The 11,279-nt window shown below is 39.2% G+C and overlaps 1 protein-coding gene and 1 non-coding gene across 2 annotated transcripts; both read left to right on the top strand.

Moving 5' to 3' along the window:
• The first annotated feature begins 4,660 nt into the window (after positions 1-4,660).
• Positions 4,661-4,764, top strand: LOC130972159 (small nucleolar RNA R71). Its single transcript, XR_009083354.1, has one exon. It is a non-coding gene; the product is annotated as a small nucleolar RNA R71 (small nucleolar RNA).
• A 4,883-nt stretch (positions 4,765-9,647) lies between these two features.
• Positions 9,648-10,783, top strand: LOC130966002 (uncharacterized). The gene is made up of 3 exons (XM_057890749.1): positions 9,648-9,839; positions 9,926-9,980; positions 10,062-10,783. Exons 1-3 carry the CDS (start codon positions 9,648-9,650, stop codon positions 10,781-10,783), a joined length of 969 nt encoding a protein of 322 aa, XP_057746732.1.
• The last annotated feature ends 496 nt before the right edge of the window (positions 10,784-11,279 follow it).

An 11,279-nucleotide genomic window follows, 5' to 3' on the forward strand; every position in this document is an offset into this window, starting at 1 on the left:
CAGACAAGGTGAGACCTTCCGGATTCTCTTGAATGCCGCCATCAGTTCTTGCTTATACCACGAAGACTCTGATCTCACGGAATGGCTGGCTCGTTTGTCAGGCGAGCACTCGGTTGTCAGGCGATCAACCATGCATCGTGCAATCAGAAATCCAAGAGATATTCACTAAGCCTCGAATGCTTGTAGAACAAGAATGGTTGTCAGTCACCTTGTTCATAAGTGAGAATGATGATGAGTGTCACAGATCATCACATTCATCAAGTTGAAGAACAAGTGATATCTTGGATAAAGAACAAGCGGAATTGAATGGAAGAACAATAGTAATTGCATTAATACTCGAGGTACAGCAGAGCTCCACACCTTAATCTATGGTGTGTAGAAACTCCACCGTTGAAAATACATAAGAACAAGGTCTAGGCATGGCCGAATGGCCAGCCTCCCAATGATCTAAGATAGCATAAAATGAAGATAGCTACCAAAATCCCCTAATACAATAGTAAAAGGTCCTACTTATAGATAACTAGTAGCCTAAGGTGTACAAAGATGAGTAAATGACATAAAAATCCACTTCCGGGCCCACTTGGTGTGTGCTTGGGCTGAGCAATGAAGCATTTTCGTGTAGAGACTCTCCTTGGAGTTAAACGCCAGCTTTTATGCCAGTTTGGGCGTTTAACTCCCAATTAGGTGCCAGTTCCGGCGTTTAACGCTGGAATTTCTTGAGGTGACTTTGAACGCCGGTTTGGGCCTTCAAATCTTGGGCAAAGTATGGACTATCATATATTGCTGGAAAGCCCAGGATGTCTACTTTCCAACGCCGTTGAGAGCGCGCCAATTGGGCTTCTGTAGCTCCAGAAAATCCACTTCGAGTGCAGGGAGGTCAGAATCCAACAGCATCTGCAGTCCTTTTGAGTCTCTGGATCAGATTTTTGCTCAGATCCCTCAATTTCAGCCAGAAAATACCTGAAATCACAGAAAAACACACAAACTCATAGTAAAGTCCAGAAAAGTGAATTTTAATTAAAAACTAATAAAAATATACTAAAAACTAACTAAAAGATACTAAAAACATACTAAAAACAATGCCAAAAAGCGTACAAATTATCCGCTCATCAGGTTCCATGAGTGGGCTCTCTTGTTTGCTCCATCCTTTTCTTAGTGATGGGCTTGTCCTCCTCAATGAGGATGTCTCCTTCTATGATGACCCCAGCTGAGTAACATAGATGGCAAATAAGATGAGGAAAAGCTAGCCTTGCCAAAGTAGAGGACTTATCGGCTATTTTGTAGAATTCATGGGAGATGACTTCATGAACTTCTACTTCCTCTCCATTCATGATGCTATGAATCATGATGGCCCGATCCACAGTAACTTCAGATCGGTTGCTAGTGGGGATAAGGGAGCGTTGGATGAACTCCAACCATCCTCTAACCACAGGCTTGAGGTCCAGTCTTCTTAGTTGAACCGGCTTGCCTTTGGAATCTCTTTTCCATTGAGCTCCTTCCACACATATGTCCATAAGGACTTGGTCCAACCTTTGATTAAAGTTGACCCTTCTAGTGTAGGGGCGTGCATCTCCTTGCATCATGGGCAAGTTGAATGCCAATCTCACATTTTCCGGACTAAAATCTAAGTATTTCCCCCGAACCATTGTAAGATAATTCTTTGGGTTCGGGTTCTTACTTTGATCATGGTTCCTAGTGATCCATGCATTGGCATAAAACTCTTGAACCATTAAGATTCCTACTTGTTGGATGGGGTTGGTTAGAACTTCCCAACCTCTCTTTTGGATCTCATGTCGGATCTCTGGATACTCATTTTTCTTGAACTTGAAAGGGACCTCGGGGATCACCTTCTTCTTGGCCACAACATCATAGAAGTGGTCTTGATGGGCTTTGGAGATGAATCTTTCCATCTCTCATGACTTAGAGGTGGAAGCTTTTGTCTTCCCTTTCCCTTTTCTAGAGGTTTCTCCGGCCTTAGGTGCCATCAATGGTAATAGAAAAACAAAAAAGCTTATGCTTTTACCACACCAAACTTAAAATATTGCCCGCCCTCGAGCAAGAGAAGAAAGAAGAGAAGAAGAAGAAGAAGAAAATATGGAGGAGAGGGGGAGAGGTGTATTTGGCCAAAAAGGAGAAGAGGGGGTTGTGTTGTGTGAAAATTAAGGAGAATGGAGGGGTTTATATAGTGAGGGGAGAGGGAGTAGGTTCGGCCATTTAGGGTGGGTTTGGGTGGGAAAGAAATTTTGAATTTTGAAGGTAGGTGGGGTTTATGGGAAAGAGTGGATGGATGTGAGTGGTGAAGGGGGTAATTGGGAAGAGAGATTGAGGTGATTGGTGAACGGTTTTTGGGAAAGTGTGTTATAGGATTATTAGGAGGTAGGGTGAGAATATGGTAGGTGGGGATCCTGTGGGGTCCACAGATCCTGAGATGATCCTGTAGGGTCCACAGATCCTGAAGTGTCAAGGATTTACATCCCTGCACCAATTAGGCATGTAAAATGCCTTTTTATGCAATTCTGGTGTTTAAACGCCGAAGTGATGCATGTTCTAGGCGTTCAACGCCCATGTGCAGCATGTTTCTGGCGTTGAACGCCAGTTCCATACTTGTTTCTGGCGTTCAGCGCCAACTCTCCTCAGGGTGCATTCCTGGCGTTTGAACGCCCGGATGTTGCTTGTTTCTGGCGTTCAATGCCAGATCCATGCTCTGTTCTGGCGTTGAACGCCAGCCAGATGCTCCTTACTGGCGTTGAATGCCAGTAGGTCCTTTCTCCAGGGTGTGATTTTTCTTCTGCTGTTTTTGATTTTATTTTTAATTTTAATATTTTTTTCGTGACTCCACATAATCATGAACCTAATAAAACATAAAAGAACAATAAAATACAAATAAAATTAGATAAATAAAAATTGGGTTGCCTCCCAATAAGCGTTCTTTAATGTCAATAGCTTGACAGTGGGCTCTCATGGAGCCTCACAGGTGATCAGGTCAATGTTGTATAGTCCCAACACCAAACTTAGAGTTTGGTTGTGGGGATTCAACACAAAACTTAGAGTTTGGTTGTGGCCTCCCAACACCAAACTTAGAGTTTGACTGTGGGAGCTCTGTTTGACTCTGTACTGAGAGAAGCTCTGCATGCTTACTCTCCCTTGTTACAGAAGGATAGTCGTGTGCCTTAAACATAAGGTAGTCCCCATTCAATTGAAGTAAACATAAGGTAGTCCCCAATCAATTGAAGGACTAATTCTCCTCTGTTAACATCTATCACAGCTTTTGCTATGGCTAGGAAAGGTCTTCCAAGGATGATGCATTCATCCTCCTCCTTCCTAGTGTCTAAGATTATAAAATCAGCAAGGATGTAAAGGCCTTTAACCTTTACCAACACGTCCTCTACTAATCCATAAGCTTGTCTTACTGACTTGTCTGCCAATTGTAATGAGAATAAGGCAGGCTGTACCTCAATGATCCCCAGCTTCTCCATTATAGAGAGTGGCATAAAATTTATGCTTGACCCCAGGTCACATAGAGCCTTGTTAAAGGTCATGGTGCCTATGGTACATGGTATTAAGAATTTGCCAGGATCTTGTCTCTTTTGAGGTAATGTTTGCTGAACCCATGTATCTAGTTCACTAATGAGCAAGGGAGGTTCACCTTCCCAAGTCTCACTACCAAACAACTTGGCATTCAACTTCATGATAGCTCCTAAATATTGAGCAACTTGTATAGTCTTCAGAGCTCATGAATGGTAGAAGGAGGTTTAATGGAATCTCTATGGTCTCTATATGAGCCTCAGATTCTTTTAGGTCCTCAATAGGGGACTCCTTCTTGCTCAGAGGACGTCCCAGGAGGTCTTCCTCACTAGGATTTTCGTCCTTTCCTCCCTCTCTGCATTCGGCCATATTGACTATATCAATGGCCTTGCACTCTCTCTTTGGATTCTCTTTTGTATTGCTTGGGAGAGTACTAGGAGGAGTTTCAGTTACTTTCTTACTCAGCTGGCCCACTTGTGCCTCCAAATTTCTGATGGAGGACCTTGTTTCACTCATGAAACTTAAAGTGGCCTTAGACAGATCAAAGACTATATTTGCTAAATTAGAGGAGCTCTGCTCAGAATTCTCTATCTGTTGCTGAGAAGATGATGGAAAAGGCTTGCTATTGCTAAACCTGTTTCTTCCACCATTATTAAAGCCTTGTTGAGGCTTTTGTTGATCCTTCCATGAGAAATTTGAATGATTTCTCCATGATGAATTATAGGTGTTTCCATAAGGTTCACCCATGTAATTTACCTCTGTCATTGCAGGGTTCTCAGGATCATAAGCTTCTTCTTCATAAGATACATCTTTAGTACTGTTGGATGCATTTTGCCATCCATTCAGACTTTGAGAAATCATGTTGACTTGCTGAGTCAACACTTTGTTCTGAGCCAATATGGCATTCAGAGCATCAATTTCAAGAACTCCCTTCCTCTGAGGCGTCCCATTATTCACGGAATTCCTCTCAGAAGTGTACATAAATTGGTTATTTGCAACCATGTCAATAAGTTCTTGAGCTTCTGCAGGCGTTTTCTTTAGGTGAATGGATCCACCTGTAGAATGGTCCAATGACATTTTGAAAAACTCAGATAGACCATAATAGAATATATCTAATATGGTCCACTCTAAAAACATGTCAGAAGGACACTTTTTGGTCATCTGCTTGTATCTTTCCCAAGCTTCATAGAGGGATTCACCATCTTTTTGCTTGAAGGTCTGAACATCCACTCTAAGCTTGCTCAGCTTTTGAAGAGGAAAGAATTTATCCAAGAAGGCCGTGACCAACTTATCCCAGGAGTCCAGGCTATCTTTAGGTTATGAGTCCAACCATGTTCTAGCTCTGTCTCTTACAGCAAAAGGGAAAAGCATGAGCCTGTAGACTTCAGGATCTACTCCATTCGTCTTAACAGTCTCACAAATCTGCAAGAACTAAGTTAAAAACTGGTAAGGATCTTCAGATGGAAGTCCATGAAACTTGCAGTTCTGTTGTATTAGAGCAACTAATTGAGGTTTTAGCTCAAAATTGTTTGCTCCAATGGCAGGAATTGAGATGCTTCTTCCATCAAACTTGAACGTGGGTTTAGTAAAATCACCAAGCATCCTCCTTGCATTATTGTTGTTGGGTTCGGCTGCCATCTCCTTCTCTTGTTCGAAAATTTCAGAAAGGTTGCCTCTGGATTGTTGTAATTTAGCTTCTCTTAGTTTCCTCTTCAGAGTCTTTTCAGGTTCAGGATAAGCTTCAACAAGAGTACCTTTTTCCTTGTTCCTGCTCATATGAAAGAGAAGAAAAAAAGAAAAGGAAGAGGAATCCTCTATGTCATAGTAAAGAGGATCCTTATTATTAGTAGAAGAAGAAAAGAATAAAGAAAGGAGAATCCAAACACAAGGATAAGGATAGAGGCAGTGATTGGAGTTGAAGAGAGGTGAAGAGAAGTGTTAGTAAATGAATAAATAAATAGAAGATGAGAGAGAGAATTCGAAAGTTAATTTTGAAAAGGAGTTAATGATTTTTGAAAATTAAAGATGAGATAGAATTAAAATTAAAATTTAAAACAATCAATTAATTTAAAAAGAATTTTGAAAAAGGGATGAGATATTTTCGAAAATTAGAGAGGGAGAAGTAGTTAGGTGGTTTTGAAAAAGATAAGAAACAAACAAAAAGTTAATTAGTTAGTTGAAAAAGATATTAAAATCAAATTTGAAAAGATAAGAAGATAAGAGGTTAGATAAGATATTTTAAAATCAAATTTTTGAAAAAGATAAAATTTTGAAAAAGATATGATATAAAAGATATGATAAAAAGATATAAAAAAAGATATGATTTTTAAGAAAAAGATATTTTGAAAAAGATTAAATTTTTAAAATTAAAATTAATTACTTAACTAACAAGAAACTAAAAGATATGATTCTAGAATTTAAAGATTGAACCTTTCTTAACAAGAAAGTAACAAACTTCAAATTTTTGAATCAATCACATTAATTGTTAGTGTAATTTCGAAAATTTGAAATAAAATTAAGAAAAAATTTTGAAATTAATTTTAAAATTTTCGAAATTAATAAGATAAAAATGAAAAAGATTTGATTTTTGAAAAAAAAATTGAAAAGATAGGATTTTTAAAATTGAAAATTTCACTTGACTTATGAGAAACAACTAATTTTAAAAATTTTTGACTAAGTCAACTCAAATTTTCGAAAATTAGGAGAGAAATAAGGAAAATATATTTTTTATTTTTGAATTTTTAATGATGAGAGAGAAAAACAACAAAAATGACTCACAACATGAAAATTATGAATCAAAACTCATGATGCATGCAAGAACACTATGAATGTCAAGATGAATACCAAGAACACTTTGAAGATCATGATGAACATCAAGAACATATTTTTGAAAAAAATTTTATGCAAAGAAAACATGCAAGACACCAAACTTAGAATTCTTTAATGCATGGATACTATGAATGCAAAAATGCATATGAAAAACAATAAAAGACACAAAACAAGAAAACATCAAGATCAAACAAGAAGATTTACCAAGAACAACTTGAAGATCATGAAGAACACTATGAATGCATGAATTTTTTGAAAAATGCATAATAATTTTTAAAATATGCAATTGACACCAAACTTAAAAATTGACTCAAGACTCAAACAAGAAACAAAAAATATTTTTGATTTTTATGATTTTATGATTTTTTTTGTATTTTCTTAATAAATTTTTCGAAAATATTCTTTAGAAAAACGAAAATAAAGAAAAAAAAATTTTTGAAAGATTTTTGAAAACTTTTTTGAAAGGAAAATAAAAAGAAAATTACCTAATCTGAGCAACAAGATGAACCGTTAGTTGTCCATACTCGAACAATCCCCGGCAACGGCGCCAAAAACTTGGTGGAAGAAATTGTGATCATCAACAATGGCTCCAAAGACTTGGTGCTCTCAAACATAAATCACACTTTGTCACAACTCCGCACAACTAACCAGCAAGCGTACTGGGTCGTCCAAGTAATACCTTACGTGAGTAAGGGTCGATCCCACAGAGATTGTTGGTATGAAGCAAGCTATGGTCACCTTGTAAATCTCAGTCAGGCAGATTCAAATTGATAGTGGTTTTCGGAAAATATAAAGAGATACTTAATTAAATAATAAAGGATAGAAATACTTATGTAAATTCATTAGTGGGAATTTCATATAAGTGTCTGGAGATTCTTGTCCCTGTTGGATCTCTGCTTTCCTATTGCCTTCCTTCAACCTTTGTCACTCCTTTCTATGGCAAGCTGTATGTAGGGCATCACCGTTGTCAATGGCTACGTCCCATCCTCTCAGTGAAAATGGTCCAAATGCTCTGTCACAGCACGGCTAATCATCTGTCGGTTCTCGATCATGATGGAATAGAATCCCTTGATCCTTTTGCGTCTGTCACTAACGCCCAACAATCGCGAGTTTGAAGCTCGTCACAGTCATTCAATCCCGGAATCCTACTCGGAATACCACATACAAGTTTAGACTTTCCGGATTCCCATGAATTCCGCCATCAATTCTAGCTTATACCACGAAGATTCTGATTAAGGAATCCAAGAGATATGCGCCCGGTCTAAGGTAGAACGGAAGCGGTTGTTAGTCACGCGTTCATAGGTGAGAATGATGATGAGTGTCACGGATCATCACATTCATCATATTGAAGTGCAACGAATATCTTAGAATAAGAATAAGTCGAATTGAATAGAAAATAGTAGTACTTGCATTGAAACTTGAGGTATAGCAGAGCTCCACACCCTTAATCTATGGTGTGTAGAAACTCCACCGTTGAAAATACATAAGTGATGAAGGTCCAGGCATGGCCGAATGGCCAGCCCCCAAAACATGATCACAGGATCAAAAATACAATCCAGGATGAAAATATAATAGTAAAAAGTCCTATTTATACTAGACTAGCTACTAGGGTTTACAGAAGTAAGTAATTGATGCAGAAATCCACTTCTATGTCCCACTTGGTGTGTGCTTGGGCTGAGCTTGATCTATCCACGAGCTGAGGCTTCTCTTGGAGTTGAACACCAAGTTGTAACGTGTTTTGGGCGTTCAACTCTGGTTCGTGACGTGTTTCTGGCGTTTGACTCCAGAATGCAGCATGGAACTGGCGTTGAGCGCCAGTTTACGTCATCTAATTACGAATAAAGTATAGACTATTATATATTGCTGGAAAGATCTGGATGTCTACTTTCCAACGCCATTAAGAGCGCGCGATTTGAAGTTTTGTAGCTCCAGAAAATCCATTTTGAGTGCAGGGAGGTCAGATTCCAACAACATCAGCAGTCCTTTGTCAGCCTCCTATCAGAGTTTTGCTCAGGTCCCTCAATTTCAGCCAAAAAATATCTGAAATCATAGAAAAACACACAAACTCATAGTAAAGTCCAGAAATGTGAATTTAGCATAAAAACTAATGAAAACATCCCTAAAAGTAACTAGATCATACTAAAAACTACCTAAATACAATGCCAAAAAGCGTATAAATTATCCGCTCATCAGATACCATTATCATTAAAGTCCTCGGCAAAACATTTAGCTACTCCGCCATTACACATAAGTTAAGAGGAGTTTGGAGAACCAGAGGAGGATATGAGGTGTTAGATGTTAGTTTTGGATATTTTCTCATCAAGTTTGATTTGCGAGAGGATAGAAAGTGTGTGCTACTTGGAGGGCCATGAATGATCGCTGGTAATTATGTGGCGGTTAAGCCGTGGTGTTCGTCATTTCACCCATGTGAGGACACTTTTGGTTCCACTCTAGTCTGGATCAGAATCACAGGCCTTAACATATGGTATTATAGTGAGAAGGTTATCTTGAATATAGCTAGAACATTAGGAAAGCCGATCAAGGTTGACTTAGCCACCAAATCGACTGAGCGTGGAAAGTATGCATGTGCGTGCATTCAAATTGATCTGGGACAGCCTATGAAATGAAAAATCATAGTAGATGGTTTTGAGTACAACATCGAGTATGAGAATTTGCATCTCATTTGTGATAAATGCAATTGCTTTGGGCATGTGACTTGAGATTGTGGAGAGATAGAAAAGAAGGTGGTTCGAGCAACACTAGAAAGTTTGAATGTATCACAATAAAAAGACAGAGGAGCAGAAGTCAGAGAGCAGCCGGTAAACACCGCAGAAAGGCCACCGAAGAAGACGAAAAATCAGGAATTCAAATTTCAAAATAGTGAAATTGAAGATTTGCTGAATATGGCAAGTGAGAATTTTGTGGGTGGGACGTTGCATGCATCTTTGGAAGGAAATCATGCATCTAATTATGGGGGTTGGACTAAGGTCACCAAGAATAAAGCCAATAAAGGCCCAAAAGTGGGTTTTAATCTCAAAAGGCCCAATCTTGATCAAAAAAACATTTGAGGGCTAATAAAGGGCCATCTTTGGGTGAGGGTGAAGCCAAGAAAAATTCTCCAAAGCCCAAAGAAGTTATTACAGGGACTACTTCTTCCTCTAGCGGTGCTGTGGGAGTAAAGAAAGGGGGCCCTGTCTCACATGCTTCTACCCCGCTGATCAAGATTAATTACAAGAGGAGAAGACCTCCTTCACTTCAAAAATAACCGAATGAACATGTTGGAGGGGTCAAGCATGGCGACGAACAGATGGAGGGCGGTGATATCCTGGAGGGAGGTACCAAGATGGGAGACAGAGGACCCTCAACGTGAGACGTTAGGGGTGGCGTTCCATCATCAAGTCTGGTTTTTTATGGATAGTGATTCTATGAACTTGATTAGTTGGAACGTGAGAGGAGCCTCTAACAAGATGTGGCTCGAGTACACTGTAAAGAATTGGTAAGAAAATATAATCCAGCTTTTGTTATTCTTGTTGAAACACATGTTGCTTTTGGCGCATTGAAATTTTTTTAGGAACATTTGGGTTTCACTCCTGTGGGAATTGTGGAAGCTAGTGGACACAGAGGGGGTATATGATTTTTATCCTCTGATGATAAAGCTAAGTGTAGAGTAATTGCTACTATGGAACAATGTTTGTCTGTTGCTATAGAAAGGGGTGGAAAGAATTGGGTGTGCAGTGCAGTTTACGGTAGCCCCCAACCGGCGATTCGTGAAGATTTGTGGGAACATCTGTTGGCACTTGGAACTTCTATACAGGACCCGTGGTTGATAACAGGAGACTTTAATGAAATTTTGCATTCTCAGAAAGTGAAAGGGTGCCACTTTAATGTTAATCGAAGAAATTATTTCTCTCACATTTTAGATTCGTGTAATTTGTTTGATCTGACAAAAGTGGGTAGGAGTTTTACTTGGTTCAGAAAGGTTCAGGGGAACAAGGAGGTAGCCAAGAAGTTGGACAGAGCTTGTAGCAATAGTAGTTGGAGATTTATGTTTCCTGAAGCGTTCACCGAGGTACTTAGTTGTTTGCATTCTGATCACTACCCTTTACTCACCAGATGCCTTGTACTGCCAGTCAGGAAGGGCAGCAGACCATCCAAGTTCCAAGCTGCATGGACTACTCATCCATCTTATAAAAGTGTCGTCCATAAAGCCTGGAATGGCAACAACACCCACATTCATGGCAAGCTTAGAAAGGTGCAAGAGGCTTCTCTGAACTTCAATTCTCGTGTCTTTGGGAACATTTTTATTAAGAAAAGATCTCTAGAAAGCAAGCTTAATGACCTCCAAAAAAGATTAGAATTTTGTGATGATGCAGTTGTCAAAGAAGAGGAACAAAGGTGCAGGGATGATTTTAATTCGGTCCTTCTTTAGGAAGAGAGTCTCTGCTTCCAGAAATCTAGGGAGCAATGGGTTAGGTATGGTGACAAAAATACAAAGTTTTTCTACATGCAGACCATCATTAGAAGGAAAGCAAACAAAATTCATGGCCTGTTTGTGAGCGATGGATCTTGGTCTTCTAATCCGAATCTTCTTCAGCAAGAGGCACTAAGTTTTTATAAAGATCTTTTTTGCTCAACCGACCTGGTGGAGGTAAATTGTATGGGTGATTTTTCGAGACCTTCTCTCAGTAGCGAAGCTTGTGAGAGCCTTACTAAGCCAGTGTCGATGTTGGAGGTTAAATCTGCAATAGACAGCATGAGTCCTTTCAAAGCTCTAGGGCCGGACGGGTTCCAAGCATTCTTTTTTAAAGAATATTGGGATGTAGTGGGTCAAGATGTGTGGAGTCTGGTGTGTAGGGTGTTTCAAGGCGACACGATTAATCCTTCTATGCTTGAAACCCTTATTGTGCTCATTCCTAAGGTTGACT

Source organism: Arachis stenosperma, chromosome 3, assembly GCF_014773155.1.
Source record: "Arachis stenosperma cultivar V10309 chromosome 3, arast.V10309.gnm1.PFL2, whole genome shotgun sequence".
Taxonomy (NCBI): domain Eukaryota; kingdom Viridiplantae; phylum Streptophyta; class Magnoliopsida; order Fabales; family Fabaceae; genus Arachis; species Arachis stenosperma.

Excerpts from the sequence above, each read along its gene's own strand:
- LOC130966002 (XM_057890749.1), top strand. The coding sequence starts at position 9,648 with ATGGCGACGAACAGATGGAGGGCGGTGATATCCTGGAGGGAGGTACCA. Across the intron at positions 9,840-9,925 it reads AGATGTGGCTCGAGTACACT|GAACATTTGGGTTTCACTCC; the intron begins GTAAAGAATTGG and ends AAATTTTTTTAG. Across the intron at positions 9,981-10,061 it reads AGCTAGTGGACACAGAGGGG|AAAGGGGTGGAAAGAATTGG; the intron begins GTATATGATTTT and ends CTGTTGCTATAG.